This window comes from Myotis lucifugus, unplaced genomic scaffold (genome assembly GCF_000147115.1).
Source record: "Myotis lucifugus unplaced genomic scaffold, Myoluc2.0 scaffold_2, whole genome shotgun sequence".
NCBI classification, from domain to species: Eukaryota; Metazoa; Chordata; class Mammalia; order Chiroptera; family Vespertilionidae; genus Myotis; species Myotis lucifugus.
The window spans coordinates 14,071,337-14,098,099 of record NW_005871050.1 but is presented as its reverse complement, the minus strand read 5'-3'; the positions used below and the strand labels follow the sequence as shown (position 1 = coordinate 14,098,099).

Here is a 26,763-nt window from a genome sequence, read left to right as displayed (position 1 = left end):
TTGGGACTTGATTATTGATGTCCCACTCATGGGAGGGATATCCCCTCTGATTTGCTGCCAATGAGTTTCAACCCTGATGTCATTGTGCCAGCTGTTATACAGGTGCTTTGGGTCTGCTATTTGGGACTCGTTGGATTTTGCTCTGATGTTGTTGAATCTGGTCCCTTGGTGTGTCTATCCTGGGCCTCCTAGGAGCTTCTCTAGTGTAGGTGAATATGAGGCACTGTCCATTTCTGGCCCTGGACAATCTGATTGAAGTTCAAGAGGTTGAATCCCCTAGTAGTCCAGTGGTTGGGGACTCCTTAGCCCAGAAGTTGAATCTCTCTTGTCTCACACATAGATTGTCTCTGTTATGAGCTGTACTCCCTTCCCCCATGGAACTTGTCCTACAGGTGTCAGCTGAAGACACTTGGGGTCCTACTGGCATTTGCCTCACTGCATGGTCTCGGGTGGTGTCTGTGGTAGGTATTCAGATGATGTTTCTGACTGATTAGATCAGGCAAAGACTCAAAGCCTCCAGAGACCTGACTCTGCCAGCAGACTGATTGGATTCAGTCTGAGTAGCCTCAGGCAATTCTCCACAGGTAGGGTGAGAGGTTTTCCAACAGGGTGGGACAATTGCTTCTGTGTGGAGGCTAATTGTTATTCTCAGTCTCTTAATGGGCCTCAGAAACTCCACAGGGTGGCAAGGGGTTTTCCAATAGGGTGGGCAACTGTCTTCCCCCTAGGCAAGAATCGCCTGGATAGCAAGGGTCTGCCTAAGAAAGATGACCTCCACAGTGTGAGGGAATGACTCAGCACAGGAAACCAGGGTGTCTGCCTTCTGAACTTTAATCCCAGAGCCCCCAACCCTGGCTTATGCTTACACAGCACCAGTCCTCTCTGCCCTCCCTCTGCTGGAGCCCAAGGTAAGTGGCTGCACACAAAATTTTGTGTGTTGGCCATTTAAGAGGGTGCCTGCATTTCCATCCATCTCTCCCTGGCAGACAGTGACCCTGCTCTTTTTTACAGCCAGATGTTATGGGGGAACCTTTCTCATTTCTGATGGGGGGGAGCAGCTTGGGTATTAGACCCCAGAGTTCTGTGGCAACCCCCCACAGCTGAGATATCTCTCCCGAAATTCAGCTGCTGTCTTTGGAAGCCTAGCCAGCCCTTTCGTGCCTCTATCCTTCCTACAAGTCTCTATGCAGTCTCCACTTTCTGTCCTTGGTTATCAGGGTTCTCTCCAGCTAGTCTTCAGTTGATTGTTCAGGATGACTTTTTTGTATTTTAGTTGTAATTCCAGTTTGGTCTTGGGAGCATGTCTGAGTAGCATCCATTTATTCTGCTGCCATTTTAAATCTACTGGTATATTACCACTAATAACAATTGCTAACAGTTATTGAGTGTCTGTATTGTTAGATTTAATTCATTCAGAAAAGACCATTGTGAAGACCAGGTGCAAAAGTGCAAGTGTAGCTCGTGGCCAGTCAGAGGAAACAAGGAAAGTAATCTTGACATAGAGGCAATAACTTTGATTACCTGTAAAGATATGAAAAATGTGACTAACACTGATTAAAGCAATAAAAAGGCTGATGTCAAGCTTAGAAGTGAGATAAAGATAGAAAAAGGAAAAGTCTTGAGGCAACATGGAACAGCATCCAAAGAGGTCGGGAACATTTGCCTCTCGAATATGATCCAATTCTGGGCTAGTATGGTAACAGGTTGGCTTCAAAGATTCTGCACTATACCAGAATGGGTCTGAATTCCAAGTTCAACATTCTTTCCCCTCTAGTGCCAATTTAGGGTTAAATCAGACCCAAAAAACCTACACCCTCTGAGTATAAATACAGGGTGGGACAAAAGTAGGTTTACAGTTGTGAGTACACAAAACAGAATTTCTTCTTGTATTATTATTTATTAATTATTGTATTATTTTTCCATACTAACTACTATAAACCTACTTTCCTCCAACTCTGTAGATTAGCTTCTTGAACATTCAAATCCTTCATGAAGTATTCCCAGATCAACCTGTTGAGAATAAGACTTCCCAAATCACATCTAGTCTAAGGTCATTCTTACCCTGAGCACTCAACATCATCTTAAAATATAACAGAACCCCAGTTGCATTGGTATGAATATTCATTTTACATTTCATTTCCCGCTTGTAACTTATTAGCATGATCTTTTTTTTGTATTATTGACATCTTGGATCAATTATCCTGGAAAGTACATAATAGTACCTAGCAGTGGCATATCTAATTACAACTCATATACTTTAATAATGATATACATAACCCTAGGAGATGAGTACCACTACATATGCACAAAATTAGGATCAAGAAGGTCTTGAATATAGTACAATATCATTCTGGTTAGAATTTTGTGGGGACAGGGGTAATAGTAGCTCTTCATCAACTTGATACTCTAGCCCAAGGACATCTAGCTATCATCTGACAAAAACCAGCATTCAGACTAAAATAGAGGTTAGGGTCATTTTCAAGCTCCTATCCCTGAAATGAAGGTTACTTCTGACTTATAATAATGCATTCTCAAGTTTATGTGCCCTGTCCTCAATCAAAATATTCTCCTTTCCTGTTTCCTCTTATATTAAACACCTCCAGTTAACATCACAGGAATTAAACTTTGTTAGCCTGACACAAATAGAAATAATGGTCATTGAGCTTAAAACAGCACCTAAGAATCAGAAACAAAAAGCAATTATTCTTACATTAAAGTATATCTTCTCAGGTTGCCACACTTCCTTTAGTCATTATTTCCAATATCCCTTCTATTATTCTTAATTATCATGTCCATTTGTATCTATAAATACAACAAAATCTGAATTCAGTTAGCATGAATTAGCATCTTTTAAGCAGCTCCTCTTTTTATTCTCAACTCTAGACCCAATAAAATCCCTTTGGCCCTGGCAGTGTCTCTAGAAATGTTTCTTCAATTTAAAAAATTAAACACTTGAACCATGCTTCTGATAAGTGATGAAAATATTAAGCAACTGTAATATTGTTTCATTCTATCTAAGAGGCAGCCTTAGAGATCAGTATACATAAAAAATGGAAAAACACCTAAAGGCCAGGAACAGAATTTCAGCTAATGAGATTATACGGTAAACGGGATCATGGGCCCCTTCCATGCTCCAACTCCCCCTCCCCCCCTGTGGGAAATATAGTGAAGGCCATCTGTAAGCGGACTGTGAGACCTTGGGAACCTGGCCAACCACTCAGTCTAAGAAAGGCCAAAGAGAAATTGCTTCTATATGTGAGCCTGGATTGTAAACAGCTAGTGTTTTAATCTCACACAGCTTGCAGAGGCCTGTCACCCTCCCCCTGCAGCCCTGTTTTTCTGTTTTCTGTACTCTATAAAACAGTGGTTCTCAACCTTCTTAATGCCGCAACCCTTTAATACAGTTCCTCATGTTGTGGTGACCCCCAATTTCATTGTTACAAATTGAACATAATTAAAGCATAGTGACTAATCACAAAAACAATATGTAATTATATATGTGTTTTCCGATGGTCTTAGGCGACCCCTGTGAAAGGGTCATTAGACCCCCAAAGGGGTCGCGACCCACAGGTTGAGAACTGCTGCTATAAAACCTTATGCTGGGAAAGTCTGACAGGCGGCAAAACAATAGCACCAGCTGGTCACCCCAGTGCAGCCTGTCCACAGGTTGGGTGGGACTTAGCAGGACAACTTCACTGGAGGCAGCCAGTACAGTGGTAAACTTCACCAATTGGCTGCCACTGGTGCACACATAAGTTCTAATAAACCCATGTCTTTCACAGCCAGTCCTCCGGATTATTTCTTTGGAATCCATGAACAATACACTGAGGTTTTCTGGGAGCTCAGCACTTTGCATAACAAAGATCTTATGTTACTTGTGTCATGGGAACAAAACAATGGTTGAATGAGTTTCTGATCATTATGAACATGCTTAGAAAAAGTAAGGCCTTCATAAGTGCCAGTTGAGGAATCTTGTCCCAAATATTCAAAAATATTTTCCTGTACTAAACCAAAACATCAGAGACCTGGGTGCCTGGACCACATATTTAGGTGTCTTTGTAGAAATATCCTTACTAGAATGAGTTGAGGTGTTGGTCATCAGCTAACATTTAGATCAGGGGTCCTCAAACTACAGCCCGCGGGCCACATGCAAATACAAATACTGTATTTGTTCCCGTTTTGTTTTTTTACTTCAAAATAAGATATGTGCAGTGTGCATAGGAATTTGTTCATAGTTTTTTTTTAAACTATAGTCCAGCCCTCCAACAGTCTGAGGGACAGTGAACTGGCCCCCTGTTTAAAAAGTTTGAGGACTCCTGATTTAGATCCATTACAAGATACATACCTTCGCTTTATTTACTGAAAAGACAGGGTTTCTTCTTTATGAGAATGCAAATAAGTTTCTTTTAGGTTTCACTGCCAGAAAAATGTTCTCCACCATGACTGGCCTTTTAGATGGTGGACACTGTAACTGACCACATTACCTTCTCTATGTAGCCTGTCAGGATTCTCAGAGCTGATTCATGCATGGCCCAGGTGTACAGAGCATTTGGGGGTATTAACCTCATTTTAGGTACTAATTTCACCCAGAAATTTACTCATTTACTTTTTATAATGTACTGCATGTTTCTTCATAAATCTTTTTTGGAATATGGTAGGATAGAAAAAATAATCATTTGCGGGGGGGGGGGGGGGGGCTACTCGTACTTCCACCCATACTTGGCTAAAGTGCTTCCCTGAAATAGAAAATGGCACTATACCATGAACTAGTGACTTCCCCAAAAATTTTAAATCACTTGTATCATTTGACAAGGCAAGATGTTCTAATTTCTGCCCCTATGATTTAAGACAAGGTAAGAATGGACAACTGTCTTCCAACTTCTTGCCAACTCAGGTCAGGTTCAGGGTTAGTTATAAAAGTTAGAATTCTTTGTAACAAGACGCAGAAAACCAAACTCACCACCTTAGGTCTATCTTTTTGAGAATCCAGTGAAAGCTGTATACCCAGAAAAAACGCACATAACACAACTTGCATTCAATTCCTGAGTGGTCCATAGATATCCTCCATGTCCACTTATGAGTCTTAAGTTACAGCTCCTTTCTAGAAAATGGCTAACTTAGACACCAGCCACTAGAATTCAGAGCCTACATCCTGAGAGAAATCCTATGTATTACACAATTTTCATGTAAAGGTTCAAAGATCAGAGGATTAAGGAGAGCTCCTGCTCACATTACTTAGTAATAAAATATTCATACTTGTGAAAACTGCCTCATATAGTCCTGCTTTGCATATAGTCACTCCACATGATCACTCTGTATATAAAGAAGTAAAGCCCTGCCTCATCCAACCTCCTTATCATTTTATTTTTCCTCAGAGGACCTCCTTCCACCTAACATTAAGTATTTGTTGTTTGCCTCCCTTGACTAGAAGTTCCATAAGGGCAGGGACTTTGTTTTTCTCATGGCTACATCTGTGGTGCATAAGAGACACTCAGATATGTTATGTAAATCTTCCATAGGATTCTCTATAACAGGTTTTAGTAAATAAAGTTTTACTGGAACTCAGTCATGCTCGCTCACTTTCATATCATCTATGCCTGCTTTCATACTATAGTGGCTGAGATGAGGGGTTGCAACAGGATCCACATAGTCTGCAAAGCATCAAACATTTGCTATCTGTTCCTTTAAAGAAAGTTTGCTGACCACCAGTAGCATTCATTTGGCCCTCATTTCTCAAGATAACTCCTTTGTACTTAGAACAGAGTAGATGCTTAAAAATAGCTTATCACTACACATACAGATTTGCTACTTCCAACATAAATGATTTTTGTAGTTAAAATCAAAGTTAGTATTTTCCATCCTCAATGCATTTCTACCAAGGCCACAAGCAAACATTACCCATGTTTAATAATTTGGGGAATAGAGGGAAGAGATACAATGCTTAATAGCAAAATTTCTTTCAAACTTAGTTGTGTAATCTTTAAAATGTGAACGCAACATAACAACTGGCAAGCTCTTCCCTGATATATTTCAGACAAAAATGATTTTGAGGTAAACCATAGTTATTTTGTCGATGTCAAAATCATTCTAAGACATATCATATCATGTATGCCAGGGACATTATGGGTTTTAAAGTCATTGAATGGATCTCTCTCCCATAATTATTGTGGTCATCAAATTTTGCAAATTACAATTACCTGAAAGGGAGCATCAAGATTTACTAGTATATCCCTTTGCCAATTTTAGGATATATTCAACATTGTCAATCCTTTTTAAAATTACAGCCATTGTTGTCATCCTAAAAAACAAATTTAACTTGCATGGGCATCACTGGTTCCAGGGAACTGAAGAGTAAATGGTAATTCTTGGCATAATTTCAGCCACTGTTTATGCCAGGTGCAGAGGTGAGCAAATAGAATTTTTTCTTATCACTGAATGAGATTTCATTTGAAAACATTATAGTCCAGGAGCTAAGACAAGGAGGGAGAAGAGAAAAGGCTAGGAAACTTACTGAATTATCTCTGCTAAGTTATTTTGAATAAGCAACAATACACACAATGATACACAATCATTTGAGAAAACTATCGTTTATTTAGAAAAAAGGTTACACTGGTAGAATTTGGTAGATTAAAATTTTTTCTTTTAAAAATGTCACTGAAACTTTTCCAGGTGAAAGTTCAGCAATACAAAGTTCCTCTAGCTGTAGAATTAGAACACAAGTAACTTTTGATACCCACTCCCCACCACAGATTTGTCTAAAATAATTATAAGAAAAAATGGCAAGGGACAAGTGAGTGCTGGTAACTTTTTCTTTTTTAAACAGGTTTTAATGTTGTACATGTACTATATAAAGTGATCCCTAATTATTGCATTAGACACTGCTCCCACTTTGTTTTTAGTGACTAATATTAAAAACAGTCCAAATAATAAATTAAAATTAGTTTTAAAATGAGGTAAATTCAAAATGGTTCAATAATTGTTTATTTTCAGCTTCAAACAATAAAAAGGAAACATTTCAGATTTTTTTAAAAAACTAAACCTGAAGTGAAATTCTGTACACATGAAACCTCATTTGCTTCTTGGGAACTATATGCAGCACATTGTGCTAAAAATATGGAATAGTTAACACTTTCAGCCATTTACTGAAAATAAATATGTAGAAACTAAGCAACAAGTTAAATACAGTAATGTACAACTCAACAATTTAAAGTTTCCAGCATGGAGCAATAAAACAGATAAATGAATAATTTAAGAAGATGCAACTGGGCCCTCTTCATTTGTGTTTCTTGGCAATGTACTCAGGAAACTAAATTTCTGGTCACAGCTGAACCATTCCATTCCAATCTCATCTGAAAGAAACAAAGTGATTATATTGATAGATAAAAGAAGGAAGAAAAGAAGGAATGGGAGGAGGGAAGGATGACAGAAGGGGGGAGGATGAGGAGGGGGGGAAGGGGTGGGGGAGGGGGAAGGGAGGGAGGGAGGGAGGGAGGAGATGAGAAGGATGATAGGCGGGAAGAAGAGGAGGAAGGAAGAAAAAGAAAGCAGAGAGGGAGGGAAGGAGGGATGAAAGGAGGAAGGAAGGAAGGTTGGTTTAACAAAGAAGAAAAATCAGTGAGTTCTATCAACAACATAGGCTTGAGTTAAGTCCCTAGATAAGGATGAAATATCTTTGTTTCTTAGTGCCCACTCTCAGAAACCATTCAAGACAGGCAGACTATGATGACTTCAAAATAAAATAAGAAAACATTGAACATTTTATCTGTGAAAGCCCTCAGGTGGGGGGGGGGAGAAAAAAATGAAATAAAAACACGTAAAACATTCTTCAGCAACAAGCAATAGCTTGTCAAAAGTAAACAGAACACATAGCAACAAAAAGGAACCAATTTTACATGATCAACAAAAAAAGAAAAAAATGACATCACATTTTTCACAAGGGCATGATTTTAATAGTGACTTATATTAAGATGCAATGTCTGCTAAATTATAAAAATTGCTTTAAAAATATATTGACTTAATTATACTTATTTCCTTTCCTTTATGTATTGACATTTTTCAAATACTGCATAATGAAATAAATTCAGAACATAATCATTACAACATGTGGCAAATAACTTATCTGCCTAACATTTTTCTCATTTATTTTTAAACTAATGCTTAACGCATTAAACTTTATTGATGAAAATACTACATTCACATATTTCATAAAACCAGAGCTAGGAGAGCCTTAAAAAATAATCACACTTCCATGAAATGCTGACAAATAATTTACATATCATTTCTATACAGCATTCTGTTCACATCATGTATAATCTTGATATCATAATTATAGTTATGGATACACTAATGTTGAACTTACAATTTTAATACTTAAAAATCATTGTTCCTGTCCATAACTGATGGATGGATAAACAAAATATGGTACACATTCATACAATGGAATATTATTCAATTAATCAAAAAAATGAAGTTCTAATACATGCTATATATATCATGGATGAACCTTGAAATCATGACTTTATGTAAAAGAAGCCAGACACAAAAGGTCACATGTTGCATAAGTACATTTTTATAAAATGTCCAAAACAGGCAACTCTATAGAGATAGAAAGTATAACATTTCCAGGAGCTGGGGGAAGGGAGAATTGGGAGCGACTGCTAACAGGTGGGGGGTGATAGAAATGTTCTGGAATTAGTGGTGATGGTTATACAGCATACTGAATAGTAAAAACCATTTTAAAATGGCAAGTTTTATGCTCTGTGAATTTTATTTCATTTTCTTAATAGCAAAAAAGTCAATGTTCCAATTAAGAGTATCATGACGGCCATAACTAGAAAAAGAAATAGGTTCTCAGTCATGAAGATGTCAGTCACAAAAGGAGTATTACTGAGCAAGGGAAAATTTGGTGATATATTTAAGGGTTAAAGGATAAAACTGCTATTGCTGTAAAAATGTAATGATGATCTTTCCCACTTGTAAAGATGAAAAGATTTTTACAAGAGGCCAAAATCCTCAAGCAATACAATCATCCCAATATTTTCAAATAGGAGTTCACACACAAATGCAGTCTATCTACATCATTAAGGAACTGGTTCCAGGAGGCGATTTCCTCTCCTTTCTGAAAAGAAGGATGAACTAATAAAACAGTGAAATTTTCATTAGATGCTGCTTCTGGATGGTGAATTTCGAGTAAAAATTGTATACTCAGGGACCTTGCTGCAAGGAACTGTCTGGAGGTGAAAATAATGTTCTGAAAATCAGTGACTTTGGAATGTCTCATCAAGAGGATGGTGGTGTGTATTCATCTTCTGACTTAAAGCAGATTCCCATTAAATGGACAGCACCAGAAGCTCTTAATTATGGGAGATATCGTTCTGAGAGTGACGCATGGAGCTTTGGCATCCTCCTCTGGGAGACCTTCAGCTTAGGGATCTGTCCATACCCTGGAATGACAAATCAGCAAGCACAAAAGCAAGTGGAAAGAAGATACTGGGTGTCAGTCTCTCAGCAGTGTCCAGAGTGTATTTATAAAATAATGCTGAAGTGTTGGAATTACAAACTTGAAAATCAACCCAAGTTTAGTGAATTTCAGAAAGAAAACTGCCATCAAGAAGAAAGTCACATAGTGATGAAACAGTGCCAAACTCAGCCTTCCAGCAAAATAATATTTTCTTCTCACTAACAATGAGTTTATACCACATTACCTGGAACATTCTCTAAGGTTTTTTTAATTAACTATTTATTTTAAATATGGGCCACTTTTAACCACTGTAAATAAGTAACCCCAGGCTCTAACTGCAATGGATTGCATGGATCTATCTTTTTTACACCTAGAACTGTTGCTGTTTCTCAAAGGGTTTCTACTTCAAGCTCAGTTCAGAGTTGGCTGCCCTCCATCCTAGACACCTTTACTGTATTAGTGCCATAAACTGCATTGGTAACACCATGTCTGCAGAACACAGTCTAACAAAAAGTGGCCCTCCATTCTGCTAAGACAAGATTACCTTTGTAAACATCACCTTCTATTAAGAATTATCTGAACATCCTGAATTTTTTTTTCTTTTTACTTGCCAGAAATAGGCCCTGCTGAATTAGTAACATTGCCATTTGCCTATGTTCTATCACGTCCTCCTCCTTTGTTAGGGCATCAGAAAACTGCATGAAATGACCTCAAAGAGCACCCCCTAAGGGTTGAGGCAGCTGATTTTAAGTGATGTTATTTTACAGAGACCAATGACAGCAAGAAACAAGTTTGAAAAGTAGGGTGGTCTGGAGAAAAGAGCAGCTAAACTGATGATCAAAGTAGAGAAGAAAGACAAGTAAAAATTCAGCCTTCTTATTGGAGGTGTGCTTTTATAGACACACATTATCTAATTTTATGATCTAAGTCACCAAGAAGGTCCTAAGAAAAGTCTCAATTGTTCATAGATTCCTCATAAAAGAGACCTCTTGGTGGCAACATTTGCTTTAGAGAAAATATATGTCCACCAAATCAATAGATTGTTTTTGGTTAAGTGTCTTCACCTCAAAGAAGGCATCCCAGAATTTAGTTCCCTTCATTTTCACCAGTGACTGAAGCTGTCAGGATTTCATGATACTAGCTCTCAAGTTCTTTCTCTTTCTCTCCCTCTCCTTCACCCCTCTTTCTCTTTCTCCCTCCTTCCAAGTAAAAAGGCATATATGGATGAAGTTGACAGCTAAAAAGTCAAATGAACACTTATAAGGAAGAAAGAAGTTAGAGGGATAGCCATCCACTATACTCCTTTCATTTACCCCTATAGTGCTACCTAGGATGTTTCATGTGGATAAAATGTAACTCAGAGTTAAAACTGGGAATTTGTTGACCTGAATCTTAGCGTACCCAGGGGTAACTCTCAGAATAAATGCATGTATTGGGGATAGTCACGCTCGGGGTAAATGTGGTATGAGAGCCTTTTGTAAGTGTTCATGTCTATGTCCAGATAAAAACAGCACAGCACCTTAGTGAATATTTGGTCTACCTTAAGTGGAAGAAAGAAATAGAAAATTCCTCCTGTTTTCTCCAGCTTTTCAGTGGCTATGAATATCAGTGCAAAGAACTCACACCAAGTACTTTTAAAAGTATAAAGAATGCCCTAGCTGGTTTGGCTCAATGGATAGAGCATCGGCCTGTGGACTGAAGGGTCCCAGGTTCGATTCCAGTCAAGGGCACATGACTGGGGTGCAGGCTCGATCCCCAGTAGGAGGTGTGTAGGAGGCAACCAATCAATGATGCTCTCTCATCATTGATGTTTCTATCTCTCTTTCCCTCTCCCTTACTCTCTGAAATCAATAAAAATATATATTAAAAAAAGTATAAAGAATGATAATGAAGATAAAAATAGTTTGTGTATATCATTTCAATCTCTTAACAAAACTTTTGTACACATCCAATGATTCTACATACAGACCCAAATGAAAGCATAATAAACCTGCCCTCAAAAAATATGTTGTAGCATACAAAGCAACTTCTTTTTAAATAGTATATTATCAAATACTATAAATAAACGGAACCTTTTTTTGAGGGAAAAAAAAAAGTCAATGCTGTTTCACATCAATCCCAAAGAGATACACTTAATACTTCTGTACATAGCTCTCCATATGAAGTTAACAGAGTTGCTGAAACCTAGCAAGTAATAAAGAAAAATACTTGGTTGTTTGATTATAAGGAAGGAATGAAATTACTGCCTTTAACACGATCACAATCTAAGTACAGGGACATGTAACATACTCATATATAAATAAGAATCAGTGACTAGGACTCTGTAAGAAAGTCCACAAACACACATAAGCAATGAGAAACTACTGAGAAAGAAACTTAATTAGATACTCTCTACTCTAACACATTACCAGCATCTAGGACTATGCCTTGACATGGCAACACAGTCAACACAGTCCTAAAATAAGCAATCTTTGAGCACTTCAGTCGAAATAAGGCTCATAACAGTAATTATAAAATCAACTGTTTATAGGGGTTAGTATATAATGGAAACAAATGAAGTGAGCTGGGTGGGGACTGATTGAAATAAAATAAAAATTTAAAAAGACTCACTCTCTATATAAGCGGGAGGGGGGAACAGCACCTAGGCAGGTCTAGCTGATTGCTGCCATACAAAAATCAGAACACAATATTGCCAGATGTCCCAATTTTTCAAGAGAAACTGAAATTCTGATTTGTCAACTCTTGTGATTTTTAAAGATGATCACTTTTTAAAAATGTTAAATATTGTGTGACTTCAGGAGATACATCTAATGAGCCACGTTCTGCCCAAGGCCTGAGAATTTACAACCCTGGGTTTAAAGCATAAAAGAATTGATTAGGTTACACAGATGAGACTGGAGCTGAGACGGACCTGCAAAATATATTAGGCCTTATTGGAGTGGAGGGTTAGAATAGGAATGTAGTATATTACAAATACAGATGGAGAGGATAGAGCTAACTGCTAATATTCTTTGAAATCAAGTATAAAGTCCAAGATTGAGCCTCTCAAAATCTGGGAGAAAGTCTCAGTTTAGTATAGCATAGCATCTGGTTCTAAAAGGACTCTCAATGATCTAACTTAACTGAGCTCCACATTCATGAATTGAGGACCACATGTATCAAATTCAAATTGAGAAGCTAAAGGATGGTTCTAAAAAGAAAAATTTAATTGGCAGGAATTTTTAAAGATTAAACTAAAGGAAAGGTTAAAGGAAAAGCAGCTAGTAGTGTTCAAGGAACTAAATCAAGGAGAGATAAGGAATTTGGACAAAGACTTTAGCAATAACAAGTGAGAAAAGATAGAAAACAAGCAGGAAGAATGGTGCAAGTAAAACTGTGAGACAGAAAAAGAAGACAAAAGACTTTGCAAGGAATTAAATCTGGGTCACATTTATATATTGTATTTCTTAACTCTAATGCAATCGTTTTAATGTTTCTGAAATCAGGATGATACTTATAATAAATGTCCTTTCTCTATTCACTCTTCTCAAAAAACAGGTATAGAAACCAATGATTCTTAAAATTAATGACATCGTTGAATCACAGAAATGTGAGACACGCAGCAGCTCTCCTTTCTGTAGAATGTAAAATAAAATTAAAAACAGCAGGAAGCAGCAGATTTGAGGTAGTCTAACGGTAAATGGTGCTAATCCGAAATGATGAGACCTCTAAAGGTAAAGGCAGAACAACAGAAAGACCTAGCCAACCCTAGAATGTATCCAATAGGAGGCAGCTGGCAAAAGGAAATATCAACCTCACAAAATTAAGAGACTACCCAAGAAGAAAGTACAGTACATAATTGTCAGCAAGAAATTGAACAGAATGACCATCATGCTAAATGAACCTTAAAAGGGTATCTGAATTAAGAAGCTCTGCTACAAGACCACCAACCTAACACCCCAGGCCAGTCTTTTCCTGCCTTTGGTCCTGAGAGATTATATAGAGAGGTAAAGTACAAATAATCCATGGCCTATGTGAAGAACTCAAAGGAATCTTTAGCATAACTTTCACATACCAAAAAAATAATATTTAGGTACTGAGTAAAGACAGATGGATAAAATCACAGTGAAAATTGTTAGTTATGGTTAGCCCATTCCTAACAAAGATATAAGAGGTAGGGTTTTTGGTTTTCTTTAATAAGGAGACCGTGTGAAAGGAGAAGTAAAAAGCAAAATGCCAAACTAAAAGAAAGGCTAAGCCTGGCTGGTGTTGCTCGGTGGTTGAGCATCGACCCATGAAACAGAGGTCATGGTTCGATTCCCAGTCAGGGCACATGCCTGGGTTTTGAGCTGGATCCCCAGTAGGGGGCCTGCAGGAGGCAGCTGATCGATGGTTCTCTGTCATCATTGATGTTTCTTTTCTATCTCTTTCTCCCTCTCCCTTTACTTTCCTCTCTCTGCAATCAATAAAAACATATGAAAATTAAATAAAAGGTTAAGGTGAAGAATAAAAAAAGATTAAGAGTTTATAGTTCACTAGAGAAGATAGCTAGTTGTTGAGGTAGAGATGACTAAAATTGAAGAATGGGCAATAATATTACTTTTACAATATTTCTAATTTTAAAAAATTACTAAATTCTAAATGCTCTCTCATAACTCTCATTTTACCCCACTCTACTACTTAGATAACAAGCACAGATAACGAAGCAGAAAAAACACACTATTAGTCAGGAGGTTACCTATCTGGAACTGCAAAACCCTGCTTTGCAGACAAAATAACAATAAAAAAAATCTATACCCTATAGCTTATACCCTAATACAGAACAGGCTCTTAGACATTTCTCACTCTCAGAAACAACTGTAAAGAGTCTTGGTTTTCTGTATGGTTTTATAAAAAAAATGGAAGCAGCAAATAATATTTGGGGGAGGGTACAGACAGCAAGCATACTTGATATCATTAAGAAGTGACAGCTAATATGGAAGCAGGAAAATGGACTATAAAAAGAGTAAAAAAACTTCAAATACAGTCACACTGAACCATTAAATGTAGAGGGTAAATTATCCTACATACCTCAATAATCCTAAGGCATCAACAAACAATAACTATTTAGATGATGACCTGAGTGCTCAAAAAAGTCTATATTAGGTTCTGAACACTCTGACCACAAAGACAGTGGACTATTGTCCACATACAATTTACTAAAGATGGTTAAAACACTTTTTAAATCTCAAATAAAGGATGAATACCTTGAAAGCAAAGCTGCAGATTTTAAATTCTAGAACTAAAAGCACAGACCAGATTTTTCAGCTTTGCAAAACCTGGGCACCGGTAGAAAAAGAGGCACTAAAACTTAAAATAAAAATCTCCAAATAACATGTCTGCATGAACAGGCAAAAAGAACAGAGAACACGAAAGGGCAAGAAGACCTATGTTTAAGTATTGGCTCTGCTAGCTAGAGTCTCTGTCACCCTCCTCAACTTAAACTTTCAGAGTCTCAGTTTTTTCACCTGTAAAATGCAGATGCCACAACCACCTACAAGGCTATGACACTTAAAAAAAGTAATTAATTATCCAGAGAAGATGGGAATGAGTGGTGAAAAGAAAGCCAGATGTTCTTAAATACATCTTGGTGTTTAAAAAAAAGCATAGCTAATCAGCAAGCTTAAAATGAAAACAGCTTAAAAATAACTGTGAATTTTGTTTTGCATCTATACCCAAAGACCTAGTCATTATATTTAGGTGAAAAATGCTACTTGTACTTTGCAAAATGGATCTAGTTTCTTCTTCATCATCATCATCAGACCTCATTTCATAAAATTTCTCTTTAAATGAAAAGGTGAGAGAACACTCACCTTGATGGAAAGTCTTCATTATCTGTGTTTGTCCGAGGACTTATGAGTAGATGACAAATTAAGGGGAAAACTAGGGAAAAAAGAATGGTGTCTCATCTTTTAGTACAATCCCTTAGCTTGCAGGCCTATTTGGCTCTAACTAGCTGGTAGCCTCAAACTCTACCAGCTCTGCTTGTCTGCTGCATCATCTTGCCCTTCAATTCCCCATGCTCCCAGCCCAAGGGACTCTGTTCTTTTTCTTCCTCTCAATGATAATACAGACAGAAGGACTCCAAAATCCCTTGGTGGCATAAGACAACCTCAGTCAACAAAGAAGTTTAAAAAACATATCAATTCTCCCACTTCCACATTTCTTATATTTGAGAGGATTAACTGGAGAGACCATTTAAAAGCTAAGAGGCTCTTAAGCATTTAGAGCACATACTACAAGGGTACAATTCTAAACATGAACAGTATCAAAGCTTTCCATTTCACTGATTAAAAGCATCAATAAGATGAAAAGGATATTGTTTCTTCTCTTCCTTTCCTCCTGAACTGTCCCGTTTCTCTTTCTTTTCTATCTTTTCTTTATCATGCCTGGACTCCTATAAGGAATGGTGGAATTAGTTGGGGAAGGGAAAACCAAATTAAAAAATCAGCTCAAAATCTCTTTTCAATCACCCACCAGTCATAAATTTTTCTTCAAAAACTTATTTAATATGACACCAAAAGCACAAGCAACAACAAAGAATTGGATTTCATCAAATAAACACTTTCATGCATCAAGTTACACTATCAAGAAAGTGAAAAGACAATCTACCAAATGGGAGAAAGTATTTGCAAATCATAGATCTCATAAGAGTCTAAGTATCAGACTATATACAGAATTCTTACAACTGAGCAACAAAAAGACAAATAATCCAATTAAAAATGGCCAAAGCATCTGAATAAATTTCTCCAACGAGGATATACAAATGGCCAAAAGGCACATGAAAAGATACTCAACATCATTAGTCATTAAAGAAATGCAAAATCAAAACCACAATGAGATGCCACTTCACACCCACTAGGATGGCTATGTAATAAAAAATAAAATTTAAATTAAAAAATGTTGAAAAGAATGTAGAGAAATTGGCACCCTCATGCATTGCTGGTAGAAATATAAATTGTGCTGCCACTGTGGAAAACAGTTTGGTGGTTCCTCAAAAAGTTAAACATAGCATTACCATATAACCCAGAAATTCCACTCCTGGGTATATACACACAAGATTTTAAAACAGGTATTCAAACATATACTAATAGCAGCACTATTCACAATAGTCAAAAGGTGGAAAACACAAAAGTCCAACAAATGGTCAACAAATGTGGTATATTCATACAATGAAATATTATTTAGCCATATAAAGAAATGAAGTACTACTGATTCATGCTACACTATGGAAGAATCTCAAAAACATTATGCTAAGTAACACAAAAGGCCACTTTATTACATGATTCCATTTATATGAAATATCCAAAATTGGTAAATCCACAGAGACAGAAAGCAGATTAGTTTTTTTCAGGGGATAAAGGGAGGGGAAAATGGGGAATGCAGCTTAATGGGTATGGAGTCTCCCTTTGAGGTGATGAAAATGTTTTGGAACTAGACAGAGATGGTGATTGCACAACATTGTAAAGATACTAAGTGCTTGTATACTTTAAAATGGCTAATTTTGTTATGTAAATTTTAACTCAATTTAAAAAATATTTAAAAGGAGCAACCTCCCCTCTAAAGCATATAGAAATCTTTAAACTATCACCTTATAATTTTCTAAAACTGCTTTTAATAAATTTAACAAGTATAAATATATAAAATATACATATTTTGAATATACAACAAAATAATGCTTTACATTTTAGTGATGACTTGCTTACTTAATGACTGATGCATGAGGTGTATTTTGAATATCATCCGTTAGTAAGTATCTAAGAGAATGCACACTACACTTAATGTGAGAATCAAATACAAGTTGCAAACACATAAGTTTATTAGGAGAAAATGTTATAAAAATGTTTAGAATCACAAACATTTTTTACTTTATGACTAATGATCAGGGAGAATACATGTAACCATATTTTAATGATCAGGGAGAATACATGTAACCATATTTTAATCTCATGAATACAGAGAAATTAAAAAGCATTGTTAGTGGAGAAAAAAGAAAACACAAAAAGAAAGGCTGAAACTCAAGGAACAGAAATAGGTGGGAGTGGAATGGAGAGGAAAGGAATTTCAGAGGTAAACTAATTCTACCCTCCCAGTAACTTGGGACTGAGTTGGTTTGAATTCCCCAGATAACCTGCCCTCCCCTACTGTCTCATCTTTCCATCCCAAATAATTAACAAAAGACTATTTGACTATAAAAGAACCTCAATATTTGCTGCATTTTCAAAGGGTTAATTTTCTAAGTAAAGTATATTGTTCCTTTGTTTTCCCAATTTACCTTTTTGCCACTGGAGGAGATTTTATCCATTTTTTCTGATTTAAATGAATCACCGCCTTTTTCTTTGCCTGAAGATTTGGACTTATTTTTTTCCTTGTCTTTCTCATTTGGATAAGGAGACTCACATGGGCTTTCACTTTTGTGTTTTGAAACCGCCACTAAAATTATAAAAGAGAATCATGAAAGCCATTTCCAATTCAGTTTGACAATTGTTTCAAAAGTATTGGTAAGTCTACCTACTTGTTCCATTTTCCTCTTTTCGCCTCTTGGTTAAGTCCGGTAGCACTTCACGGTCATTGTTTGAGTGATCCTAGAACCAAGAATTATGAACTACATTGATCAAGAGTTTTTTGTTTTGTTTTGTTTTTAAAGTATTACTTTTATGCAAGAAGCGCACAGCATTGTAGAATATTTGTGATAGTTTCACATACTTGGTAAAATGACATGAAAGACAAGCAGAGCTGGGAGAGATTATTAGGCTGAAGATCCTTATTACTGTAGAAGATTCAAACACACTTTAGGATGAAAATACCAATTAAAACACTAAATAACAGATTGCCATGCAACAAACTAGTACTTTAAAAAATAGGCAACAAACATACTATTGTACACAATAACGAGCTTTCCAAACTAGTTTTAAAAAATTACAAACCCTTTTCCGTTCCTTCCTGTCCTTTTCATCTTTTTTCTCTCTTTCTCTGGATCTTTCCCTTGACTTGTCCAAATCTTTCTTGTCCATTTCTCTCTCCTTACTCTTGGACAGTGGTGAAGGAGTATGATTAAGGTAGAGCTGTTAAATTAAGGCAACATTACTAAAGATTATTAGTTTTCCAGTATTGGTATCATTTGCTTGATTGTTTATTTAATGAAAGACAATTGGTAGTGAGACCCCAAGTCAAAACTGGTGAGCTGTCTGGATTATAAGAAGTAAAATAAAAGAGCATGGCACAAATTATGCAAAGACTTCAATTCTTGGGCTTATAAGTCTTTTCTGCCTCGGAGTATATCATGCATAGATTATCCTAAATTATTTTTACAAATGTAAAGGCTACATAGTCTCCACTTCTGAAAGCACTCAAATTTATATCTAATTATCACAACTAACTGTGAATTTTGCCTTACTAGTTCTAAATAATTCAGTAAACTATATAGTCAGCTGCGGATGATGAAACACCTCAAAGACTGAAAAATGATAAATCAATGTTCTCCTCTGCTTATTCTTTCTCTGCCAAACGGCCCATAGGCAATAAAACAGCCAAAAATCAAGGATTGCTAACTCTAGTAATTAAGAGATAACTTTACTTATGCAAGTTGTAAATATGGAAATCTACTATAAAAGAAGTCATTCAGGAAGCAATCAAATACCTAACCTTACAGCATTTATAACTGTGCTACAAACTTATGTTTAAGACATTAAAAGTATTAGGCAGCAGAATACTGAATATAACTTGTTACATAACTACACAATTCTAGATATACCTTAGCAATGAAAAGAACAGTGAGTCAGAAGTCAAATATTGTTACACAATGAAATCCTTTGATATTCAAAGGAATACATGAAAAAGACAAACATCACTTTGAGAATTAAAGAAACACATTATTTTAACACCACCAAATATTTTCAATTCAGCTGGCTCAGAAATAGTGCTATAGTTATACAGAAGTAGATTCTTTAAAATTTCAATGTTTAAAAGTTGGTGATCAACTGAAATAAACAAAATGTTCATTATTAACAAAGAGCAAGAGAACGAAAAAACAGTCATAAAAGTGTTTGTGCAAAATGTACTCTTGCTGGGTATAATGCACTAAATGACACTTCAAGATTTTCTGTATGCGAGTTGTATTCCTGTCTTAATATTACTCATGAAACTGACAAGACAATGGAAATAATATATTACTGCAATACTTAAAAAAGATTTCTCTAAAGGAAGTATTGCTTAATTCTCCCAATAGAAACAAAAAAAAATAGTTTTGGTACAAATAAGCACCCATGTACACACACATACACACACGCACACACACACATACACAAGAATGAAGTTTTTAATTGTGCCTAACTTGAATTCTGTATTGCTAGAAATTGAGAAACCTAGAAAATTTTAGTTTAGAAATGTATTCAATTATATTCCTTCTTTCTACCCTCTTAAGAACAGTTCTGATCACAATACTCTTTTCCACAAAAACAAAGTCTCTCATTACCTATGGGGATAAAATGCATACTCTTCAGCTTAGGTATTCCAAACTCTTCGCAATCTTTGCACAATTATATCCTACTAGGGAGCACCCAATACATTCTATGCTGTGGCTACTACTGTTCCCTAACACCCTGCCCTTCCCAGTTCTCTTCACCAAAATGGTTGTTCACTTTTACCTTAATCCAGTGGTTCTCAACCTTCTGGCCCTTTAAATACAGTTCCTCATGTTGTGACCCAACCATAAAATTATTTTCGTTGCTACTTCATAACTGTAATGTTGCTGTTATGAATAGTAATGTAAATATGATATGCAGGATGGTCTTAGGCAACCCCTGTGAAAGGGTCGTTCAACCTCTATGAAAGGGGTCGTGACCCATAAGTTGAGAACCGCTGCCTTAATCTCTTAAAATCCTACTTAGCCTTCAAATTCAGCTCAGAAGTCATCATCAGTTTGACTGTCCCTCGACTCTGCAACTCACTTTCTGGTAAACTCATATTACTTCATATTAACCTTTTTGTGATAGGAATTCCCTGTTAAATTCATGTCATTTATTTTTTACCATAGTTTCCAGTATGGTAAGGAACTAATGTATCTTTTCTGCTTTTACACACTTACTAGTGCCTTGTACACAAACAGTGAGTACTCAATAAATGTCTGCCAAATAAAATTAATGATTTGTTAAATTGATCTGCATGAAGCATTGTTGAATTTTGGGTTTTATTTGCTTTATTTTTGACATTACGTTCATTAGATCCAAAAAACAATTTGATTGATTTTCAAAATCTGTTTAAGAGAACACTGCTATATTTTTATTAAGGCTACAATATATAAAGACAGCCTCATTTGCAGGCTTGGGTTTGGTTGTAAATACTTGTTTTAAAATGGTAATAGAAATTAAAAGTAGCATTCTCTTTTGAGGTGGGTATTGCTGCCCTCCTAAATTACATAGAACCTACGTTAACGGAGCATGCTTTTCACACATTCTTTATCAAATGCAACTAGTAGGATTGCTAGGTAAAAATACAACTGACCAAAATTGGAAATATGCCAATTGGAAATTGGGGTAAAAGGTGAACTGACAAAATATTTGGATACTAAGCTAGATTTTTCTCCCTTTAATCAAGTGAAAATAGTAAGTAAAAAAAAATTTAAAAAGAGTATCCCAGGGCATAACTCAAAGGTTAAACTAAAGCAGGGAAACAATTTTATATGTACAAGTGACAAGACAGCATGAAAAAATAGACACATTTCTTTTGAGTCCTCTAAAAAATAAAAGTTACCCCAGGAACAGTAAGTATATACAGATCAAGTTTAGAGATCATTCGAAGTCTAGTAATTTTTGCCCTCTGACAAATATAGGCTATTAAAATTTCCTACACACATAAAAATGCAACATCAATTACTGTGCAGACCAGTAAACTTTGGATGCTTTACCAAAGTCCAAAGGCCTAAGAATTCATTTCAAATATTTATTTAACACCAAATAATATTGCCAGGTACCATACTAAAGCACAAAAGATCTGAAAAGTGGTGTGAAACTCATAATTTTTAGAAGTGTATTCATATGCCATTTTCAAAATGTTCTGGTTGTCTGTGTAATAAACCTATTGAATTTTAAATGTCCAAAAAGTCACCGTCTTTTTTTTTTTAAAGAGAAGAAGTAGTAAGATTGACTTAAATCATTATAAGTTTAAAAAAACAAGACAAACACAGTAAAAGAGTTAGGAACCCTGTCAACTACTGTTGAAATGGGTGCTAAGAATCAAGGAACCATAATGTCTTTTCTTGCAATTTGTTTTCATTGTGGTAATAAGAACATCTGAGGAATCTTAACTGTAGTCCAAGTTTTGATACTGACAAGTTATATGCCACTGGGAAAGGACCAAGAACGTCTTCAGTCTCTTAGTCAAAAATACACTAACACCTATGCTATCTACCTCATAGAACTGTAATGAGCACAAAATGAGATAACATATGTTTCTCTCACATATGTTTATTTTCAAAAGGTTTTCACAAATGTAAAGAACCATAATCTTCATCATTGATTAGAAAATCCAGTTAACTTTATATAACAGCAGGTTTCAAACTGCTTCAAAGTATGTTTCAGAAAATAAATATTCACAAGGCAACATTGTAAACCCATAAATTTAAAGTAGCCCACACAAGCCACTGATGATTAAAACTGACATACACAATCCCAAACTGGTTGTGAAAACCTATTATATTGCAATACATATTTAATGTAGCCAATGAAAAGTTTTACTTTAAAAGAAAGCATTCACAGTACAAGCTGACACTCTTTTGACTAATACAGTATATTCTAAAAACAATGCTACAATTTCAGGACACAGGCACAATGGCTAATCTAAACTGTTAAAAATTAATGCTTATTTGCCCAATATCCACAGACATTTCATTATAAAGCTATAAATCTAGAAGCAATTAGTACTGTCAACTGGCTTTGTTTCAAAATTTCATTTTGTATTGGTCCACCAGTAAAGAATCATACTTAGATATATAAGAGGAGGCAAAGTAGAATATAAAAGTAAAGGAGAGTACAAGTTTTATAATAATAAAGACAAAATAACATGAACAATGGACAATTCAACTACAATAATGAAATGAACTCTGTAATAAGATATACAAACTGCACATTATTTTTAATAGCAGTACTACTCAAGAAAGTAGAGTAATAGGCAAGAATTAATACTGACATGTAAACACAACCATCAAGTTGAGTATTCCCCCTCCAGGAAAATGATTAGTTTATATTGACCATATTTCTTGATATTATGCTGCAACTACCAAAAAGGTAGCTCAGCATAGGCAATATAAATAATTTTATGGATTAAGACGGGCTCAGTTTTTAGAATGGTTATGTGAATGCATCAAATTTATGTTTTGGTCTTTCAGGCTGTCTAAAAAAGTCAGAAAACAGCCTGACAGATTTGTTTTAAGAAATTATATAAGCCTACTCCCCAAAACAGGCCAACAATGTCTTCCCCAAACCTTAATTTCCAGATTTTGAAGCATAAAAGGGTAATGCATAACACAGCAAGCAAGGAGAGATTATAGAAATGTTGCCACATTACACACATTTTAGAACAATCTCATTAAAAGGGACCACTGTCATCCATTGTTTCAGTTTGTGATAGGTATTCATTAAAGTTATCGTACTGAATTTACTAGGGCAAGGGTAAAGAATTTTTTTGTATTACTTAGGCATGATGATTTTAAAAGACTCAAACCTTTGCTGAAGACTCCTTGAGTTCGATGAGACTGTCCTGTAGAAAATGAATGGAGATGACAGGTGAGCTGGCATAGTTCTCAGAACCCAGAAGAACTTTGGGAGATATGGCTGTAACCTGGAAATAAACCAGCTACTTCTTGTGAGGATAAATCTCGTGATGTCATTAGTACATGAATATCAACAATAAAAAAAAAGCAAAACTATGTAATGGAATTGTAATGTTAAAAAAAACTAAATAAATTATATGTACTCAATGTAAAAAATAAAACTGTCTCTGCTCAGAATTTAAAAATAAATGTCAATGCCACATTTTCCATTACACTGTAAGTTACAGGTAATGTTAAGAGGCTTAAGAAATCAAGCGATTTTTTTTCCTACACAAAAAGTTTAAAATAGTGGGGGTCACTGTGGAAGAACAACACTATCGTGCATTTTTATAGTTTTTCTTTAATTGGGAGGTTTCCATTTTTACTTTACTGTGACTCAAACATAAATAAATATATATATTTCATATCCTAGCCAGAAAACTCAGTGGCATTATATTAAAAGAAAACAAAATGTAGTATTATAAAAGACTGATTTTTTTTTTGCAAAGTGCCTCTGATGGTGCATCTCATACCTCCCAGAACAAAACAAAGCAAAACAAAAAAAACAAAGCAAAAAAAAGCACTTCAAAGAAAGAAAAGGAAATAAATTACAGTATTCCACCACAGTGCTCTTGATGAAGAATTAGTTAACTTACAGTTTTAAAGTTCAACGTATTGCAAATTCAAAGATTCCATGAAATTAGATGGCTTTAGAATTAAAATTAAATATCAAGCAAGGAATGGCTACCCTGAGTCTTCAAGAAGGCTACACCCACGATTTTGTGCTGCAGTTGAATGCCTGGGGTTTCTCTTTGCTTGGTGGTAGGATTGGATGCCACATCTGCTTTTATCATAACGCAAGGTTCAACTTGTTGGGAACCCAATGGGTATAAACAAACCTCCAAGGGAAGATACAACAGAAGCTGCATGCTCACTGAATATACACTACAGGAGAACTGATCACCAAGGAGACTTTAAAATGGAACTCCTTTCAAGATTCCTTCTTAGAAGGCACACATCGGTATGATGCTCATCAAGAAGCTTGATGAATTCAGAGGTATCTTGTTTATCCTGTGTCATCCAGGAAGTCTTCAGTGCTATATATTCTTCAATATTTATGCTGAAAAATAGGCTTCATTCTGCTGAAAAGATTCATTTGCTTGTAGCCACCATTGCACTCCAAAAAGACTGCTTAAAGCAGTGAGGCACTTCTGGGTAAAATTTCTCTTGCACTTTGAAACACTATAAAATTAGTGCTCAGTCCTTGAAGTTGTAACATTTTTTATTATAAAAATACTCAATAGGAAAAAATATCAGTCCACCAATATGTAAAAAATTCATTTTCTAATGCAACATGAAACCTCCAGTGGCTCCAGTGAATACTTGGCATAAGACTTGAAGGAAGTCAGGACACGTATTCCAAACAGGTGAGCCTAATATGGACGCTGCCTTCCTCAGGCTATACTAACCTTTACTGTTGAGGAATGTGATGGAGAAGGATGGGTATCAATTTTGCGGCGTTTTTGTTCTGTTGGGGGGGAAAAAAAACAATAGTCACAATAAGGCATATTTCCACTTTTTTCAAACACTTCAAAATATGACCAACTTTTAAGGTCATCAAGTATTATTTGCCCCAGTAAAGTTCCTAGATAACTTGCCAAAACAAGGAGACAAGCGCAAACATATGTTACAAAGACCAAATATACGTTACAAAGGCAAACAAATATAAAGAAAGGCAAACTTGCCCCTTTCAGGCTCAGTAATATCTGATCGGGGAACAGGTGACTTCAAGGACCCAGAAACTGGAGTTTTTTCTCCTCCTTTTACATTTTCCTTTGATTTCATTTCCTTTGCTATATCTCTTTCTCTGGATGGCTCCTTCTCTCTTTCCTTTTCTTGAGTCGATTTTGATTCTACGTTGGGGACAGTGGTCTTGAATTTCTCATCTTTAGCTTTGTCTTCCTTCTTGAATTTTTCTTTCTCTTTGTCGGACTTAGGTGTTCTTTCCTTCGTCTCTCTTGCTTTTTCATCTTTATTTGGTCGTTCTTCCTTCGGTTTGTCTTTACCATCTTTACCAAGTACCCTGGCCTCTGGAGTAGTAGCTGGAGTCTTTTCTTTTTTCTCTTTTTCTTTCTCTTTCCCTTTTTCTTTGTCATTTTCTTTAACGGTTTTGCTGCTTAAGAATAAAAATGTAAGATTTTAAGAGAAACAGTCATAAAATATATTTCATGTTTTTAATCATTAAGGGTTTCTTACTGACTTGTTCCTACCTGTTAGAGCCACTATTTCCATTGCTTGAATTCCCTTTTGGTGTGGCACTAGAAGCTTTATTAACAGCTTTCACACCACACTGAGATCTCTCCCTTGATTTATCTGAAATAAAGGTAAGATTTTATTTGACAATCCCCTAAATATAAGTAAACTACAATTTCATAGCAAAATGATTAGAGTTTAATTAGAAGAAACAAAGGATTGATTTACTCCTTGACAGTTACATACTCCTACCTGGGGAATAAAGAAGTAATTATAAGGCAGCATTTTACTTGCCATGTGATACAAAACATTTCAGTTTGTTGAAAAAAACCATATTATTGATAAATTTCTACAAATAAGCATACCATTCTCCTCAGCACCGCTTTCATCAGATTTAGATGCACTTCCTATGGACGATGAAGAAGACCCACCACCAGGCCCATTTTGTACACTGGCAACTGCATTCCTCGGAGGAGGGTCTTTGTGATGAAACTCATTTTCAGGTATCATGTATGACTTTCTACTTTTCAACTGCCCAGAGTAGCTGAAAGTCGCACAAAGTGTTTAAATATACAAATACAAATCAAAAAGCACAAACATGAGGTTTAAAAGAATAAAATTAGCAAGTAAATAAAAATTTCAATGTAAATTAATCCTTAAACTAAGATGCCTTTTTTTCACTATTGAAGATCTGATAACCCAACTGATGATAAAATTATATTTCCTCAAAACCAGTACAGATTATATGACTTGTGAAACTATCATCCAGTATAAACCGGAAGCTGATAATCAGAAGTGACAACTCTCACCAGCCTGTGGGAACATGATCGCATAATCTCCCATAATTTCCTGAAGTAAAGCAGAAAATAAACTTCAACACTGTAAAACAGTTTAAAGTCTTCAGATTCCTTCTGTTATCTAGTCTCATAAATCACATTAAAGTATAATTGTGTTACCCCATAGCCAATGCATATAGATCAGGCCTCTTCTCTTTTTCTTCTTGGCAAATTTTATGCACTCTTCTTTCCAAAGCCTGACCCAGATTCAAAACTTTTGGGTACCAAGGAAGTATTTTTGTTAGCACAATCAAGATATTCCTGATGTGAGTATATTCGCCTGTTTCAAGGCAATGTACCGATGCCTACAACAAACATTTTAAGATCCATTATTATAAAAGTGTAAGTATGAAGAGAGAAAAAAACACCTTTGAGAAACACATTTTTTT

General features: G+C 35.8%; 1 protein-coding gene and 1 pseudogene across 17 annotated transcripts in view; one reads left to right on the top strand and one right to left on the bottom strand.

Moving 5' to 3' along the window:
* The first annotated feature begins 374 nt into the window (after positions 1-374).
* Positions 375-9,626, top strand: LOC111826812 (annotated as a pseudogene).
* The window catches only part of THOC2 (THO complex 2), a 125,231-nt gene continuing 105,032 nt past the window's right edge, over positions 6,565-26,763 (bottom strand). For 3 of the 17 annotated variants that reach the window (XM_023758208.1, XM_023758171.1, XM_023758220.1), the window contains 12 exons: positions 26,495-26,679; positions 25,904-26,082; positions 25,556-25,658; positions 25,031-25,461; positions 24,755-24,813; positions 23,198-23,314; positions 18,406-18,543; positions 17,994-18,063; positions 17,754-17,911; positions 15,799-15,875; positions 15,292-15,337; positions 8,099-9,443 (listed from right to left, as the gene is read on the bottom strand). In XM_023758208.1, coding sequence (XP_023613976.1) covers positions 15,310-15,337; positions 15,799-15,875; positions 17,754-17,911; positions 17,994-18,063; positions 18,406-18,543; positions 23,198-23,314; positions 24,755-24,813; positions 25,031-25,461; positions 25,556-25,658; positions 25,904-26,082; positions 26,495-26,679 — 1,545 coding nt within the window. In that variant the 3' untranslated portion in view covers positions 8,099-9,443; positions 15,292-15,309. Of the gene's footprint in view, positions 7,350-8,098; positions 9,444-15,291; positions 15,338-15,366; positions 15,876-17,753; positions 17,912-17,993; positions 18,064-18,405; positions 18,544-23,197; positions 23,315-23,941; positions 24,814-25,030; positions 25,462-25,555; positions 25,659-25,903; positions 26,083-26,494; positions 26,680-26,763 lie in introns of those variants that run through there. The other 14 variants (XM_006082141.3, XM_023758226.1, XM_014458799.2 and 11 more) reach the window with 13 other exon arrangements.